At 33.1% G+C, this 19,928-nt stretch overlaps 1 protein-coding gene across 1 annotated transcript; it reads right to left on the reverse strand.

Annotated features, from left to right (window-relative positions):
* Positions 1-1,819: 1,819 nt before the first annotated feature.
* Positions 1,820-3,101, reverse strand: LOC133305957 (two-component response regulator ARR4-like). The gene is made up of 5 exons (XM_061506224.1): positions 2,939-3,101; positions 2,767-2,843; positions 2,604-2,675; positions 2,413-2,483; positions 1,820-2,229 (listed from the first exon to the last, which is right to left on the reverse strand). Exons 1-5 carry the CDS (start codon positions 3,099-3,101, stop codon positions 1,947-1,949), a joined length of 666 nt encoding a protein of 221 aa, XP_061362208.1. The 3' UTR covers positions 1,820-1,946.
* Between the last annotated feature and the right edge of the window lie 16,827 nt (positions 3,102-19,928).

The following is a 19,928-nucleotide window of genomic DNA, read 5'->3' on the forward strand; positions in this document are numbered from 1 at the left end:
TTCCTTAGGATTTGCCTTCATATTCAGCTTCCAGGGGGAGAAATTACTCTCATTTAACTTCTTAATCTCAAAATTTGTCACCATGGTGTTGACAATACTCTAAATATTAATTATATTTTGTTACATTATTTCACTGTGAACAGTACAATATAAGTGAATAGTATCGTACATACAAATAGTATCGTATACTATAATAAATTCAATATACGTTAACAATATTGTAAAAGTATACGACCACACGTGTGAATCGTAATCGTGAACAGCATCACAATATGGACAATAACTAGTAACCAATCAGCTTTGATACCACTGTTCGGTAACAGAATATCATGTTGGTAAAATAGAGTTGAGAGAAACTAAAATTTCAAGACACTATTAACCACACTAACTGGCTAGGTAAATGTAAATCCGATTGGAGTCTCTCCGTGCTATTTAACAATGACTAATTAATTAATCACTCACTTCTCTAGATACAAGGGTGTAATTAACTTTATCTTGATTCCACCGGTCAAGAGAGCAACAAATGCACCAATTGAAGTGACACACAAGATTTACATAGAAAACCTAATTGGAAAAAACCTCGGGCAAGATCAGTGAAGATTTTCACTAAGTGGAAGAAATTACAACCTCTTCCTAAATACATGGAGAGACCAATATCACTCTTTCTTATATTAGGAGAATATACTTTACTCATAATAACACTCAATAGACACTTTGTATTTTTCTTTCTAAGTTGTGATGCTAGTGAATACTTTCTAAACTTGTTGGATACTTAAAACAACACCAAATGGATTCTATTTATTGGCCAAGAATATAAATGCGTAAATGTGTCTATCCTACTTTTCCTTCCGTGTGCAATTGAAATTGCACTGTTACTATTGTTTCTCCGGCGACCACTTTTGAAACAAGTCCAAAGCACCGAAAGTGGCTTTATGTCAATGCTTCCGTCAAATCGAATGTATGAGAGTTACTAGAGAAGAGAAGAAAAAAATTAATAACAAAAGTTGTTGAGCCAGTAACACAAACAAACTGTTCATGCGTGCCACATTTGGTTGGGTAACTTCTTTCTCTCGAATGTTTAATGTGCTAATTTTTTACAGTTTTGAAATCATTGCATCTCTAAATCACAAAAGTAATTCTAGCCTATGTTAGTCATAGTGGTGCGAAATAGGGATGAGCAGTTAAAATAGATAGGAAAAAGATTAAAAGAACCAACCTAAAAAAGTGTGTGTTCCCCTACTTTCTTTAGATCACCCTCGTCTGGCAGCAATGACCAAATATTATTGTTCAACATATGCAGGGTTTACTGATATAGCACACGGTTTATGGCAGGGTACCTTCCTCAATTAGGGACAACTAAGACAAATACAAATTCCTCTAATGGACCCCACTACACCTTCATACCCTCTTCCTTAGGGGGACCCTTCAAACATACTCAATTCACATCCCCATTCTCGTTATTCTTTATAGCAGACAAGATCTTGCAAACTTATATTCCATCCGTATCACATCATTTCCAAACCCAAATTCAATTCATTGCTGATTCATGAACTTCTCCCCCTTCCAACCCACTATTATTTTATTCCCTTCTCCCTTTCTCTCTTCAAATTTTTCCAAACCCAAATCTTTAATTTTGACTACCCATTCATGCAAGCCAACACTTACAAAAGAGCTTAAACTTTTACTTTATCTTTACCTTTTCCAAAATGGAAAAAATAGTGATGTAAATCAGTCAATCATTTTCAATGAGACAATAACTTTAATTAATCCCACCTTCATATAAACAAACAAAATAAATTAGCAAAAGATATGAACAGGGTAGTGCAACAAAAACCGTTGCAAATAACGGGAGTGTAATTGCAGTTTGAACCCCATATGTGAAAAAAAACCAAACAAAAACAAAAAAAACAGTGATATGATGATAGGAAAAAAGAAATTGCAGATGATCAATCAGTGCTGGTCATTTTGAGCCGTCTGATTGGAGAGTCAATCACGGAGGAGGGTGACAATGAAGGTGATGGAGAAGAAGGTGACGGTGGTGATGAAATTGTCGACGAGGAATCAGACGGCGGTAATGAAGACACATCAGAGATGTCTGGAAGCTTCCTTTTGTTGATTCCACCGCCACTGCCACATGCTCTGTCTGTTGTCATGTAATTTCTCAAACGTTTCACGTCAGATAATTTCACAGGCTTCACTATGAATTCCTTTGCACCTTCCTTCAAGCAACTGCACTTTTTTCAGAATTCATAATCTTCATTCAGTATTATTATTATTATTATTATTATTTTTTAATTCAGGTTTCAGAAAATAGTTTTATAAAATAAAATAAAAAACTTTTAAGCGCTCCTAAATAAGTTGATATAAAAAATATAAGAGTTATATGAATCAAAAGAAGAAAACCAACTATACCTGTCTATGCGCGGAAGAATGTTTTCAGAGGACATAATCACCACAGGAATTTCTCTGAAAGTGGACGATTCCTGATCCAAATTAACACTTTATAATCAGAATGTGTTTTATAGAAGAACACATAATCTTATTTTACAACAAACAAACATGCGAGAAAATGAAGTAATTAACGTTTGTTTAGATTTTCTAACCTTAATTTTCTTGAGCAGTTCATAACCATTCATTCCGGGCATACAATAATCCGTGATAATTAGATCCACTTGCTATGAAAATTACCATTATAACAAAAAATTAAGCTTTCATTAGCAGATAAAATGAAATTAAAATAGAATTTGAATTTTCTCTAATACTTACGACAAAATCATTGCGCATTTCCTGGTTCTCTAGTCCAAGAAATTGCAGTGCGCTGAGTCCACTATCCACGGTAGTAACTACAATTAAAAAGAGAAAATTATATTAAAAAAAAAAAGGTAAACAAAAACTCGTTTATAAAAAAAAAAAAAAAGAATTATTTGAAATCACGAACCTTTACAAGGTAAGACTTTGAGCAAACTTTCAATGACCTTGCGATCAACGATGCTGTCATCAACGGCTAAAACATGAACATTTTCGGATTCCTCGGGCGAGAGATCAAGAACGTCTATGTTCTCCGACATCGTCGGCGGAGAAACGACACTTTCAGACTCCATCACTTCCTTAAACCAGAGGCAAAGGAAAAGAGAGAGAGATAGAAAGAGAGGGAAAGACAAAGACAGAGACAAAGGAATCCTTTATAATGTGGGTGCGCAAATCAAATCTTTAAATACTGTATAATGCAATGAAATGAAATAATGCCATATGATATGCTCTTCCATCCATCTCATGTCATGCCACCTCTTTGCGAAATCAAATTGAAAAATCACAAAATCTTGACTCTCTCTCTCCTTCTTTTATATTTAATTATTTTAAAAAATATATTTATTCTAAAGTGTTCTTTTAGTTAAAATAAATATTTTTTATTTAATATTTAAATAAAAAATCCCTCGTTTTCTCGTATCATGATTTTATTGCATAATTATAGTTTTAATTAAAATGACATAATTCTATATCTTATAAAAGGATAAATACTAACCCCTAATTTTTATATATAAAATTAAATATTTTATTTTTAAAATAATATTATTTTTTAAAATATTTTATTTGTTCATTTGTTTTGTTTTAAAATTTTAAAATATTTTTATATAGCATTATCACTTTAATTATTTACAAGTAATATGTATTACTCGTAGTACATAGTATAGTTTGTAACAGTTTAAAAATAAAAAATTTGTAAATATAACTCTGATCTTAATAAGTAGTGTTATATTTTAAATTTTTTTGTTTATAAACAAACTACATTATATATTATGTACTATGCAATGCAGATCTCTGAAACACGGACTCGTTCTTTTTTGTGAATTGTGTGTGTCGGACACGTGTCCCAACGTGTCAAAATATGTCATTTTTTTAGAATTAACGTGTACGTGTATCGTGTCGTGTCGTGTCCCGTGTCAGTATCTATGCATCATAGGTGCAGATAGTATATACTACGCATAGTACATAATGTAATTCGTAAGAATTTTTATACAAAAAAATTTATAAATATAACCTATCTCTTTAACTAATATTTAATTAAGTATAAAGTTCTAATATCTCTCGTATTACGTGTATCCGCGAATTATATATAGTATCACCAAGTATTATTGAGTTGTTGAATACTTATTAATTTTGTTGAATGAATAGACATGACGTTGATATTCTGCAATCCACTTTGGGGTATGATCTCTACTTATAAAGGAAACTTTTCTTTTAGTATATGCATTACGGGTGATTAATGAGATTTTGGTCAATCCCTAAAATTTGTGACTAGTAATTGAATAGAAGTGTTGACCTTATGTCCATCACAATGCAGAAGCACCGTCAAATTCCGAGTTGGTCTATGTAACTCCCGCAACTCACAACACACAAAAGAACCGCTTTTCTTAGCGACACTTTTAGAAAAAAGATATCAGTATCCTTGTACGAAAAATTCTTAGAAAAATGTAATTATGTAAGTTGTCTGAATTAAGTATTTATAATTTATGATTTACTTTATATCTATACTTTTTTTTCTTAAAATTTTTTTTAACTATAGTTTTTATCGTTGGGTCTAAATTAAATTAATGGCTCTCATTCAATATTATTTTATAATTATTAATTTGATTTTGATCCAATAATAATAAAAATAATTATAAAAAAATGTTGAAAGTATAACATTCCTCATAATTTATATTTCATTACTTTAATAAAAAATTATTTAACACAAAATTTATATAATTTATAAAAGAAATGATATATTAAATATTTATTAACTTAATTTATGTTTATTTTTATGTGTTAACTTAGTGTACACTCTGTTAAAGACACTTGGATTGCTTTATTTTTCAATCTTAAATTGTTTTTGTTTAAAATTTTCAAAATAATTAGGCATTTTTTATCATTTTAAATTATTTTTATTTGTATTTTTAAATTTTATTTAAACGAAATGTTTATATTTTTTTATAATTTAAAATATTTTTTATGTTAATAATTGTTTATTTATTTTTCTTAAATATAAAATATTCTAACAGTTGGTGTATATAGGCTAGTAACATACAAATTTTGAATGTTAGTTTTCTGTCGTTTAGCTTGATTTGTAATCAAGACTCAAGACAGCAAAGAATCTACCTTGCTAATCTTGGAAGTAGAGCTTGTCAAAATATGTTGTAATCGGAGAATTAGTCTCAAAAGCTTTATGTTTACCTCTAAACCATTATATTTATCTTGTGGTTGGATTTTTTTTTTTTTAAATATCTTAGCACATTGGATTTGGACTTACCTATAAGTCTGTAACACTGTAGGCACAATTAGATATGTCGAAGTGTTTACACCATTGCGGTTTGGGATGTGACGGATCATCATCATTATATGTTTATCTCTTATCGCACAGATTTGTGCAGTATCTCTACGTGTCAAATTCCTTTTCACAAACTGCTCTCCTCTCTATACGAACAATCTCATTGAGGTTGACTAGTGGTAGATCTTCCAGACTATCTCTCAAGGGAGAATATGGCTAGTGTGTGGGCTATCTCTCACTATCATGGAGATTACCTTATCTCAGCCTCTGCAACCACCAAGTGAAGACCAGGAGGCTGATGACTACAAGTGCATAATATATATGGGTTCCAAGAAACCCTAACTATAAGTTGAATGGGCTCTGGGATTTTTGGTCTCTTTTTACACACAAAGCCCAATTGGGCTTTAGTGAAAGAGCAAAATCCAATAATTTCTCACTTGCTCTTGAGTACAAACTTGAGCGCAAAGCCCAAGACCTTGTAACTCACTAGTCGTCATCAACTGAAATTGTCTCATCCTTTATCTCGAGCTGGCCTGGGGATTTACCAGCTGTTATTAATCAAGGCTCCTAACAATCAATGAATGATTATCTGATTCGATGTTACTCCATTAAAAGTTCAAACTTGAACTCCAAGAATAATAACACATAAAACATAAATATGCATTGCCCCTTTGTAAAATGTCAAGAATTGATTGATTAGTTTTCTATTACTCAATTAATTATTTATTTCCATAACTATAATAGTTTCTCTAATGGATTACATGCATTGGCCAGTGTCTTCAATATACAAGTACCGAAACATATCAAGAGGACATATCTTACAAATTATATATGTTGTTTATATTATAAATATCGATAATCAAATAATCTAACTCCCAAAATACCAAGTTATTGGTCGTAAAAAACTAACATCGCCCGTTGGTAAATCAAAAAATGAAAACTATTCAAATACCTAATTATAATAAACTCAGGATTAAGAGCAATTACATAACTATGGTTAACTGGAGATTTGATACATTATGATAGAAAAACAACCTTAATCAAATCTCTTCTTGATCCTTCCAATGTAAATGTTAATCCACACCAATATTTTACAATGATACGGACAAAACCATTTCATGAATTATTACAGCCTAAATAAAGCGTCCAACTTTATTTAACAGTTGTGAACCAATTCATCAATCGTGAAAACTTATAATCATGTCCTCCAAGAACGTATCCAAATGATCATACTTCACAATGAATAATACCTCATTTGTAAAATTCAAAAAATGATTACATTGTTTCATTGTCTTACTCCAAGAGCACAATAAACACAATATCTTCCACTCTCTTAATGCAAGTCTAGGATCCTCCTAAGACCCAAAGAAGTGGCATGCCTATCGAACACAAGTTCAGGCAAACTCTTACTAACTGAGTTTTTAAGATCCACCTCTGATGTTATCTTAGTTTAATGTAAACTTCATAGCTCGAGGTTGATTTTCTTGAGTCAATATCCACTTGAAAAATTGAATCTATGAAAGCTCAGCTTTTCAAGACTCCCACCAGAATATACTAGCATATAATCTTTCATTCTCCGAAGATACTTGAGTACATGCTTAACAATAATCTAGTGTTCCTCTAGGTCTATAATGATACCGTTTTACTACTCTCACTGTGTAGCAGATGTCTGGTTTAACTACCAACATGGTATGCATGAGACTACCTATTGACAAATTAGAAGGTATTCTACTCATGCATTCTTCCTTCTCAGGAGTCTTTAGAGGTTACTCATTAGGAGGATGAATTCCAAATTTGAGAGATATGATTCCCCTCTTAGAATTCTCCATGTTAAACTTTGGCAAGATTTTTGTCAATGTAAATAGACTAAGGAGATGCCAACAACTTATTCTTCTGGTCTCATTAGAGTTTTATACCAAGAATATAATTAGCTTCCCTATGTCTTTCATATCAAAATGCTTACTCTGCCAACTCTTTATACCTGACAATACCTCAATGTTATTTCAATAAGGAGCATATCATCTACATAAAGTACCCAAAAAGTTACTGCCTCCCCTTGGATCCTTTTACACCCAAACACACACGATTCATCAAGGTTTTTTCAAAATTAAAATTTTGATAACCTGATCAAAACTAATGTTCCATGACCTGGATGCTTTCTTAAGTCCTTAAAATGGATTTTCACAATTTGTATACCGTGTGTTCTTACCCATTGGCTATAAACCTGTTTTAGTTATTGTATGTAGATATCCTTTTCTAAATTATCATTCAGAAATGTTATTATGACATCTATCTCCCAAAATAAAATCTCATAATTCAGACTTGTAACAACAACAAAGATAATCTGGATAAACTCAAGCGTGACTTTTGGCAAACATTTGCCACCAAACTAGTTTTGAATATTTTCACCTTCCTGACTATCCTCTCTAGGCCTTGTAGATCCACACACCTAGTGGGTCTTACACCTCTTGGTGCCTTTACTAGGGTCCGAACAACGTTAAAATACAGGTATTCCACCTCATGGTTCATAGCTTTGAGCAACACTTGATCAACAATATCTTCTAGTGCACTATCGTAACTAGTGGGATCAATGTAACTTGAGGGTTAACAAGGTTATCTCTCAATATGAATGTACCGCACTAGATCTTATGTATCTACAGGTAGATCCAAGTTTAGGTCAGATGGTGGATCTTCAATTTCAGGATCCTCCACATGTTATATGTTTAACAAATTCTTGATATTGTTCTTCCACATGTGATACTAATATTTCTATTAGTTCAACTTGTATATTATCAAGTTGAATTTCCAATTATGATTCTCGTGTTTGTTCACCTAGAAATATATCTTTCCCCTCTTTGAACAATCAAGGGAACAGATGATGTAACTTCAAGAGATCTTGGAAATTCTTGATCTAAGATAAGTCTCATTAAAAATAACCTTATTCAAGGGCTTATGATTTTCCATATAGTTCTCCTCTAAGAAAGTCACGTGAGTACTCACCTAGACCATTTTATCCTTTGGACTAGATAAGATACAATCTCTGGTTCTCTTAGGGTAGCTAAAAGATATGCAAACTTTCGTACAATATTCTATTTTTTTTTACCGCTATTGTAAGAAATGTGCTAGAGCATCCTAAATCTGAATATGATTTGAAATGGGATTGCACCCTTTCTATAATTCTATAGGTGTCTTTACAATAGACTTTGATGGAATCAAGTTAAGAAGGTATATTGCCTTCTCCTAGGCATCTCCCCAAAACGATATTAGCAAGGATGAATAACTGAACATGGACTTGACCAAGTCTACAAATGTTTGATTTCTGCATACTCCAACTTTTTTCAACTAATGCGTTCCTAGAGTTGACAATTATGAAAACTATATATATAAATATATATATATATATATATATATATATATATATATATATGTAAATGGGCATGATATTCTTACACTGGTGTAAAAATAAGAAATCTTACACCAAATATTTAAATATATAAATTGGCATGATATTCTTACACTGGTGTAAAAATAAGAAATCTTACACCAAATCTTTATCATTAATTTGCTTCCATCTAACGGCTCAAATATCTAATAAATTAGAATCGTTAGATATAAATATGATCAACAGTCAAGATTAAGAGTGTAATCTATACTGGTGTAAAATAATTCTGACATATATATATATATATATATATATATATATATATATATAATGATAATACCACTGAACACATGAATCAACTAGTAAGAGTTATTTAAGTTCAACTCCCGATGGATAATATAAAAAGAATATAGAGAAAATCTCGTGAGAAAAAAAACTACATGTTGATGAAAATATGTATAATACTTATTGAATGACATAAAGTTTATTTTATACGACCAAGTATGTGTATCAACTGGTAATGAGTTGTTTTAACTTAACTATTGATTTCGAGTGTTAAAACTTGGTAGGGAGAGTTTTGTCACTCGTGTATTTCTACCCGACTCAAATTAAAATATTCGATGAGCCAATGAATAATATTAAAAAAATTATTTTATAAAGAATAAGTGGAACTAATTAAGGCCAATCTCCATTTTCTTTCTTCATATCAATTTTTATATGCATTGACAAATTTATTTAAAATATAAGTGGGCATTTGTATTAATAATGGAAGCCAGTGCTTGAAATAATCTTATTTATCCATTATGCGTACCAAATAGATAAAACACAACACACTATATGCCTACTTCAATGCAGCATAAACTAACACTCCATGTGATGTTTTTAATTTGTCGCCTTTGGGGCTTTAAAAGTTGAAAGATAATTTCCTAAAAGTAGAGTTTGCATTTAAGATGCATTACAGTAATTAGTGAAAATTAGGAACTTGGCACTGAACATTTCGCGGAAGGAATTGCATGCATAAACATAAATTTATTTTTGAGAAAATTGTTTATCCTTTTAAATGACACAACTTATATCATTTCACTCTTACAAAGTGGTGGGACCTACAACTTTATATTTTTTTGTTCACTCTCTCTCCTCCTTTATCTATCTCTTTCTCTCACTTAAAATAATATAACTTTACATCCTTTAAAATGACACTCACTTTTTTCTTTATTTCTCCGGTACAACTCGTATAATCTTGAACTATTATAAAGTTAACACACACTTACCATAAAAATAAAAAATAAAAAACTTAATATTATCTACCGTAGTAAAAAGGTTAATTTTTTGCTATATTTTCAATAACTCCCTTCGAGTATGAATGATATGCAGAAAACCTAGTATGCTTTGAATTTCATCAATACTATTTGATATATAAATTCAATAAAGTGTGTATTGTAACATTAAAAAAAAATTAAAATAATATTAGAATAAAAAAAAAGTAGAATTCAAGGCCATGGAGGGGCAACGTGGAGGCACCCTCCAAGTGACCTAAGTAGGATTTTTTGAAAAAATTATTATTATATTCATAAAAATAAAACCAAAATCATAATTCTATATAAACAAAAAAAAAACCCCTCTCCAAGTTAGTTACTAACATAGAAATGGAAAAAAAAAAATCAAAGAGGAAGAGAGGAAAGAGAAAGAGAAAGATAATATTAGGAAAGAATCTCATTCTCCTATTTTCACTCTTTTTCAACTATTTCTATATTTAAAGTTGGTATTTCAGAAATTATTTCTCTAAAAGTTATGGAGGTGTCATTACTCTGGCAAACCATTTTCTTACGGAATTCTTCTACACTTTTGTCTTATCTTCTAAACTTTGATTTTATGGATTTAATGGATATGCTCATATTGGTTATAAGAATGATATTGAATCAAGACTATGGACTAATTAATTTGTATTCCTTTGATACCGATTGAATATTAACAGAATACGTAATCGTTAACTAAATGATTGTGATGTCAACTGACCCTAGGAAGTTCGGGATCAGACGATAATATTGTAAGGGACGCCTTACTTAGCTTTGAGCTTCATCACTCAATAACCTTTCACATTCAGATACCCTTAGAGGTTGTGCTTTAGTAGTTCCAGTTAAATTTTACATGTTCTTTTCTATGTTTTGTATTCCAGTTATTATTGAAACATAGATTTTCTTATCATATACATGCTTATTTTTCTTTCTAGCGGCTGGACTGATTATAGTTTGAAAATCTCATTATTACTGAGATTTATCTCACGTGTGTTTATGTTTATACTAACATTTCCAGAAAGTAAGCATGCCTAGTCTATATTTGACCGGTGACGGGTAGGGAATAATTGTCTACTTTTATGAGAATCGTACGAAGTTTTACATCATGTTTGGTGAAGAAGGAGCAACTTCTATTTTCTACCCTGACATAATAGAACCTTTTGTAAACAGAGCGGACTAAATATAACTTAATCAATACACCTACTTAAGGGTCCCATATAGTTTAGATGCTTACTGTTGGAATTTTTATATATATATATATATATATATATATATATATATATATATATATAAAAATTGTATAGACAATCTATTGGTTATGAATAAGAAGTTTGGTAGTGAAAAGGTGTGCCTTTTCGTCGACAAACAGATGTATCTTTTCATCCTAAACGATGTGTTGTTTCATCCTAACGGACATGTTGTTTCATCCTAACGGACATGTTGTTTCATCCTTGAATGGGTGTCTTTTCGTGTTGAACGAATGTGTCTTTTCGTGTCGAACGAATGTGTCTTTTCGTGTCCAACGGATGTGTTGTTTCGTCGTCGAATAGGTGCCTTTTGGAACGTGACTTTACGTTGTCTATAAATAGACACTGACACCTTCAGAAAATGGATCCAATTTTCTGCACTGAAACTCTGCCGGAATTTTTCTCCTTCCGGTTTTGCATATTCCTTTTCATACTCTAGTGTGACTTCCTCTGGCATATTATTGTGTTCGTTTGGGCTGTTGATTGGTAGTGCCGCCATTCTTCAGACGAAATTCGTTCTATCCTGGGAGACAAGTGTCCATCAACCTTGGGCATCAGTGAGGGGGCAAATTGTCTTAAGGAGACACGTTCTGTGGGCTCGGATTTAATTCCTCTGATACTGCATTTTTCATTCTTCTGATTCTATTTGTTTCATACATATCAAGTAAGTCTATTTTTAATATTTTTAATTGCACAGTAATAATTCTGATCATCTACTCCCTTCTGGTTTATTCATGGGTTCAAGCCTCTTAGTGATTTAATATCACCCACTGTCTACAATAACAATCTTAAGACAATTTTGATGTTTTGAACCTGTGATTAGTATATTTTATATTTTTATTTTAATATACTATTTATATTGTTTACTGTGTGATTAAAAGATTAATCTGTATGATTAATCGAAGTTTCTGTTTGAGTAACAGAAATGTAATTTCTAATCTGTGCATTAAGACACAGGTTAGTTTCGTTCTGTGTATCCAAGATGGATAACCCTCGGTTTTTTGAAATCACCACAGAAAAACGGATTTGTTTAATATAATATATTATATATTAAATTGATTATCATTGGTATATCAATTTTCGTGTCCATGCATATTGCTTTTAATTAGAATTTTCTACGGTGTTGGTCGGTTTTTGTATATTAGTTTGAAACTTAGTCATGCGCTGATTGTGATCTTCTAATATACATATGTTACGACAATCGAGAAAAAAAAATTCAATATAATGAATTAGAAAATATAAAGCAATGCCTCAATTCAGATGTAAAGAAATCGTTTGGCAGGTTTCGAAAATTGTGCACATATATGTGTGATGTATTACATGATTTTGATCTTTTTTCTTTTCTTTTTCTTTTCTTTTTTTGTCGTGATAAATATGTATTATATTGTTTTTCGAAGTAGTGTTTTGCCAATGATAACACTGTTAGCGATCATTGTCGATATCCTATAACCTTGTTGTGACTTGTGTGCATATGATTTGTATCTCGGTTTTCGAGTTGCAATTTTTTTTTTCCATTAGGTTTATAACTGTAAGCGGTTGTATTTTGTGTAATGATAACCAACGTAACTTTCTGTAATGAATGGAAAAAGCCTTACGATAACTCTGTTGGCATATAAGAAGATGTATCACTGTTGAGTTTTTGGTTGATGATGGATGATGAGTTATGTTCATGGCATATATAAAAGTGTTTTCGTTATGCGTGCTTATGGACAAAGTCATGAAAACGCTCATATGCTTATTTTGACTTCGTTTATTATTTTTCCCTAAGTTATTCAGTGTTTCTTCTTTGAAACGAGAGAGGTTGTTATGTATCCTTACAATTCATAAATGGTGAAAATGGATTGGCAATTGGAAAAAAAAATGAAAACTTTTAAATGCATGATTACCGCGTTAATCTGTGTTTTTTCGGTTCCTGTTCAGTATCGATTTCTCTTAAATAATCTGAAAGACATTTGTGTCGACTATCGTGTTTTTACGGTGTTTGAAACTCCATTACTGATATGTGCTTTGGTTACAATAACATTGTAATAAATTATTATTCTTGTTGATGCCTGTGAATGCGTCTCAGTTTTGAAATCTTCACATTCAAATTCATTTAACTCACTATGATCTCCTTTTAGATTTAATTTTGTGTAAATTAAATCAGATTTGATTTTTGTTTGTGTAACAGAAATGACAAGGATGATAAATTAGAAATTTTTATGATATGAATTAATTGTTATATTAATTATTATGCGAGAAATGTCATGCATTATTGGCATTCGATTGTCTATGGTACACTTAATGGATTTGATGGTATATGATGGCGTTTGATATCCATTAACTCATGACTTATAAATGTGAAAGTTTGACTTTATGATTTAGGCAAGTGGTAATTCTTGCTTAAAGAAAAAAAAATGCACTATGTGCTTTGATGGATATAAAAGTTTTATATCTGGTGAAATATTTGATACTATGTGAACTCAAAAGAGCTATCTTAGTGATGGCATGATCAAAGTCAATGTGATGACTTTGAATATTGTAAATGACATGATAACTGTATGTTAATGTTTAGTAAGAAAATTAAAGGCATAAAGAGCAATTTAGTGGGGAGAGTATGATGCCCCTTCGAGAAATTTTGTTTAGAGTTTGGTATTACATACCAAAAGATGGCTCCTTATGCTTCAGAATCCAATAGGATTGTTGAGAGAAAGAACCAGACATTAAATAAAATGATGTTGTTGAGTCATTCGTTCTTGTCTGGTTTGTGGGGGAAAGTCATTTTAATGACAAACCATATAATTAATAGAGTACCCCAAAAGAAAATTAAGAACATCCCCTATGAAATATGGAAAGGTAGGGAGCCTACCTTGAATTATCTTTAAGTGTGGGGGTGTTTGACAAAGAGCATACCATACGACGTATAGAAAGGAAAGAAGTCATCCCTGAAATACTTTAGAGTGTGGGGTACTTGGCTAAGGTTGCGGTTCCTAAACCCAAAAGGTTGAAAATCAGACCTAAAACCGTGGATTGTGTATTCATCGGTTATGCACTTAATAATAGTGCTTATCGGTTTCTAGTGTATAAATATGATGTCTCAGATATACATGCTAATACGATTATTGAGTCAAAGGACGTTACTTTCTTTGAAGACGTATTTCCGTATAAGAGGATACCTGAATCAAGTGGTAATAATGATGATCAGGTTGTGATACCTCAGGATGCTACAACTGATACTGATCCTATAGAGGATGTAGAAGATGAACCTAGACGTAGCAAGAGGCACAAGACCGCCACATTCTTTGGACCTGATTTTATGACATATCTATTAGAAAATGAGCCTCGGACGTATAAGGAAGCTATAACGTCCCCGGAAGGACCATTCTGGGAAGAGGCTATCAATAGTGAGATACAGTCTATCTTGTCCAACCACACTTGAGAATTGGTAAATCTTCCTCCTGGCAATAAGCCTTTAGGAAGTAAGTGTGCGTTCAAAAGAAAAATGAAAGAGAATGACACTATTGATAAATATAAAGCAAGGCTTGTAGTAAAAGGCTACAGGCAACGTGAAGGTCTCGATTATTTCGATACTTATTCACCTGTTACAAGGATCACATCCATTAGGTTGTTGATCGCGGTAGCTGCATTGAATGGATTAGAAGTACATCAAATGGATGTTAAAACCACCTTCTTAAACGGCGACCTGGAAGAAGAGATATATTTAGAACAACCTGAACGTTTCGTTGTTCCAGGACAAGAACGGAAAGTTTGTCGCTTAATAAAATCCCTTTACGGGTTAAAGCAAGCTCCAAAACAATGGCATGAAAAATTTGACAAAGTTATGTTATCAAATGGTTTTCGAATTAATGAATGTGACAAATGTGTCTATGTTCGAAATACTGAAAAAGGTTTTGCCATTGTCTGTCTTTATGTAGACGACATGTTGATCATGGGTAGTAATAATCAAATGATTAATGTTACTAAACAATGACTTAAAAGTAAGTTTGAGATGAAAGATATGGGGATAGCAGACGTTATCCTAGGAATTAAAATCCATAGAACATCTGCAGGGTTGGCATTACCACAGGCTCACTATATAGTTAAGGTTCTTGAGAAATTCAAGAGTTTGAATATAACTCCTGTGAGGAACCCTGTAGATTCTAATTTGAGTTTATTAAAGAACACTGGTAAAGCTACAGCACAAAAGTTATATGCTCAAGTGTTGGGAAGCCTTATGTATGTTATGAACTGCACCAGACCTGATATTGCTTATGCAGTAAGTCTGTTAAGTCGCTTTACCAGTAATCCAAATGAGAATCATTGGAAAGCTATGGTAAGAGTTTTGGGATACTTGAAGTATACTCAGAATTATGCTTTGCATTACGAAAAATACCCTGCGGTTATATAAGGGTATTGTGATGCAAATTGGATCACCGGCTCTAACGACACTAGATCCACAAGTGGATATGTGTTCACCCTTGGTGGAGGTGCTGTGTCTTGGAAATCGTCCAAGCAAACCTGCATTGCAAGGTCAACCATGGAAGCAGAATTTATTGCTTTAGATAAGGCCGGTGAAGAAGCCGAATGGCTTCGTAATTTTATTGAGGATGTTCCTAATTGGCCAAGACCGGTCCCAGCCGTATGCATACATTGTGATAGCCAAGCAGCTATTGGAAGGGCCAAGAACGCCATGTATAACGGTAAGTCTAGACACATACGTCGAAGACATGATACCGTTAGACAACTACTCTCGAATGGAATCATTTCAATTGACTATGTTAAGTCTAAGGAGAACATGGCGGATCCGTTAACCAAAGGGATTCCTAGAGAGTTGGTTGAAAATTTGTCGAAAGGAATGGGTTTAAGGCCTATCAATTGTTGAGCATTGCGGTAACTCTACCTAGAAGAGTGGAGATCCCATGAACTAGGTTCAAAGAGACAACTAAGTGATGGTCGACTGTTCAAACACTGTGGAGTTTTTAAACTCATACTCATTCCTAAGACAAGGCAGTGTATTTATGAGGGTAAGCACTTAGGCTTTTAATGATTTCTTAATCTGTTGTGTTCAGATGATGTATAGTGAGTTACATCACAAGAAATCACCTATGTAAGTGTGAAGTGAGGGCCGCTTTTATGAGAATTTTACAAAGGCCGATTCTCTAAAACACTCGCAGAACCAGGCAGGTGTCCCACGGCAAAAATGGGCGCAACAAAGGACCAACAATGCTAGAGAAGCAATTGTGTGACTCCTATTGTCTAGGTATACACTAAAGGTTGACGGTTCAAGTCGACCTAGACCACCGATTGACCGAGTATATCCGATAGGTTTTCACTAGAGAAGGTTCAAAGGTAACTCCACCTGTCTCGATGCAGTTGTTTCTCGTTGAGGAAATTACACTTTGCATTTATACTCTTGTGCATTTTTTGTCACGATGATTTGACTTCTTATCCATGTGGGGGATTGTTGGAATTTATATATATATATATATATATATTATATATATATAAATTGTATAGACAATCTATTGGTTATGAATAAGAAGTTTGGTAGTGAAAAGGTGTGCATTTTCGTCGACAAACAGATGTATCTTTTCATCCTAAACGATGTGTTGTTTCATCCTAACGGACATGTTGTTTCATCCTTGAATGGGTGTCTTTTTCGTGTTGAACGAATGTGTCTTTTCGTGTCGAACGAATGTGTCTTTTCGTGTCCAACGGATGTGTTGTTTCGTCGTCGAATAGGTGCCTTTTGGAACGTGACTTTACGTTGTCTATAAATAGACACTGACACCTTCAGAAAATGGATCCAATTTTCTGCACTGAAACTCTGCCGGAATTTTTCTCCTTCCGGTTTTGCATATTCCTTTTCATACTCCAGTGTGACTTCCTCTGGCATATTGTTGTGTTCGTTTGGGCTGTTGATTGGTTGTGCCGCCATTCTTCAGACGAAATTCGTTCTATCCTGGGAGACAAGTGTCCATCAACCTTGGGCATCAGTGAGGGGGCAAATTGTCTTAAGGAGACACGTTCTGTGGGCTCGGATTTAATTCCTCTGATACTGCATTTTTCATTCTTCTGATTCTGTTTGTTTCATACATATCAAGTAAGTCTATTTTTAATATTTTTAATTGCACAGTAATAATTCTGATCATCTACTCCCTTCTGGTTTATTCATGGGTTCAAGCCTCTTAGTGATTTAATATCTCCCACTGTCTACAATAACACTTACTACCTCTGCTGATGTAATATAATCTAATCTAGATGACCTAATGAGCTTGACTTCATATATGATGTATAATTAATTATAAGGGCGTTTTATCATACGTTTTCTTTTATAACCGTTGTGTTAAAACATTATATCCCTTTATTCTTTTATAATTCTTATTCTTTCATTTAAGATATGATTTAAGAAGTAATACGATATTCTTTATGCTAGCTAGTTATAGAGGGTATTATATGTATACTAACTCACACAAGAGTTTTCCGTTCAAGTGCTCATACATATATAAGGTCAATAGACGTTTGCACGTTTTAGTTAGTCTAATTGTTCAAATAATAAGAGTTTTTTTTCTTTTCCTTTTTATTCAAATGACTCATAGTTAAATAAAATTTCTCAATTGAATCAAATGCAGTAATATTTAAAAAAAAAATGAGATTATTTAATTATTTTTTATCTTTGTATATTATTTTGAATAATAAATATTTGGAACGTGTTTTACCTCTAATAAGAAGTATATAGTTTTGAACTGTTTGGATTATCTACCCAAATCATGGGGCACCAACAAACTATTTGTGTGATGGAGATGAATATGCTTTCTTTACATGGGTTCAGTATGTTAATGAAACAGTGACCTATCAGATAGATGTATAAACCTAAACTCTATGGAGAGTCATCGTGAGTAGTGTCTCGGACAAAGGCTGAGAATTAAAGGGAAAGTGTTGGCACAATGGCTCTATATGGAGAGAATTCTGCAACATAATAACTTTATAAATGTTGTGTAAGATGTGCCACCTCAATGGATAAAGAGGGGAATAAATAGGTCGAGAAAATTCCACCATGATAAGTAAGAGAACGAGCCACAATTATTTTGCCTTTGTGGCCCATTAGATATGAGGCAAACACACTCACATAATGTGTGAGTTATGCTATGAAGAGGAGTGAGATCCTTTAAAATAAGGGTCCAAAAGTCTTATTTTAGATATGCATGGGTATAATCCCTTATATATGTCTTAGTGGATGGCCCAATGGATTGGACTAATGTGATAAATTTTTTGTAAAAATTATTTTATCAATGATGTTTGTTATTAAATGAAAATGTTACTTTGTCCACCTTCACATTATGTGATCTAACCAATATATTAATGAAGTATTTGTTAATATATTGGTTTACACCGAATAGGCATAAGGAAGGCACCACAACATCCCCCAATGAAAGATAGCCACCTTCATTACTAGACATAGCAATGGGGGAGCACGACTACGCAGCCTAGACTAGGGGTGCTAAACAAACCAGTTGCCTTTCAAGGGCCTTTGGGTCGGCTCATGAAGGCCTGAACTTACATGTCTAAAATTTGTTGTTGGCACCAGGCTTGAACTTGTATAAAAGCTCGTTTAATAAAAGGGTCTCAGGCTCCAATTCAAAAGCTCGGCCTTAAAGCCTTTCAGGCTGGCCTAGTATATTATTTTTTATTTTTATTTTATGTTTTTTATACTACTTGTAATAGCCCTTTCTTTCTCCTCAATTCATTTCACCCAATTTTATTGGTTAAACAGACTTTTTGAATGATTTTGTTCTATATTATGTTGTTTAGATATACATTGAATTTACGAATATTTATGGAATTACTAGTGTTGATTGTATATTTTGTTTGGATAAATTTTTGTTGTCTTATTCTTTTTAAACAGGTTAAACCAGGCTTTTATTTTTTTGTAAATAAGTCAGGCCACAGGCCGATAATTATATTTATAACAGGTAACAGGCTTGGTCAGGCTGACATATTTAAACACAGGCTTAGCCTTTTAAGACCAAAGCTCGTCTCGGCTCGGCCCGTTAACACCACTAGCCTAGACGACAAACTCTTCCGCTTCAAGAGAAGACGAGGACCAGCCCTAGGAGAGCCACCTAACATTTGGCCCACCGCAACAACACCACTATCAACCGGACCACCCTTGTGTCGAAGAACCCCCAATGTGGGGCAACAAAAGAGTATTAGAAGGTAATGGACCACCGAAGAACCAATTTTGGTGGAGGGCAAAAGGTCCCAAATCCAAGCATCATCAGCACTGCTGCTTCCGGCAGAAGCATTCCCCCAACAACCACTCATATAGACAATAGAGCAAAGAGATGGAGATAAAAATAAGGGTACCTAGTTATTAGACAAAAAAGAATGCTTAGATAAGAGAGTCACGCAGCGCAAGAATAGCTGCCATACCAGAGTGACTAAGAAGCAAGAGCCTTAAGAAAACTCACAAGCAAACTCCCCCTAGAATGAAGAAAACACAGAAATGGGAAAAACAAGAATGATGAAGTAGTTATGGTCCTTCTGAAACGACGAAGAAAAGTAAGGAGAAGAAAGAACAAAAGCCGCAACATATATACACACACTAACAATAGGCGCGGAAAGAAAGAATCAAGTGTTAAACGTTCTTGTTGTAGGGCATCATGAGGCCCAAAAAGCAAAGGTGGTTGAACGACACCCAACGCAAGAACAGCCAGGGG

This window comes from Gastrolobium bilobum, unplaced genomic scaffold (genome assembly GCF_033153095.1).
Source record: "Gastrolobium bilobum isolate Gb01-03AN ecotype WA unplaced genomic scaffold, APGP_CSIRO_Gbil_v1 utg7173, whole genome shotgun sequence".
NCBI lineage: Eukaryota > Viridiplantae > Streptophyta > Magnoliopsida > Fabales > Fabaceae > Gastrolobium > Gastrolobium bilobum.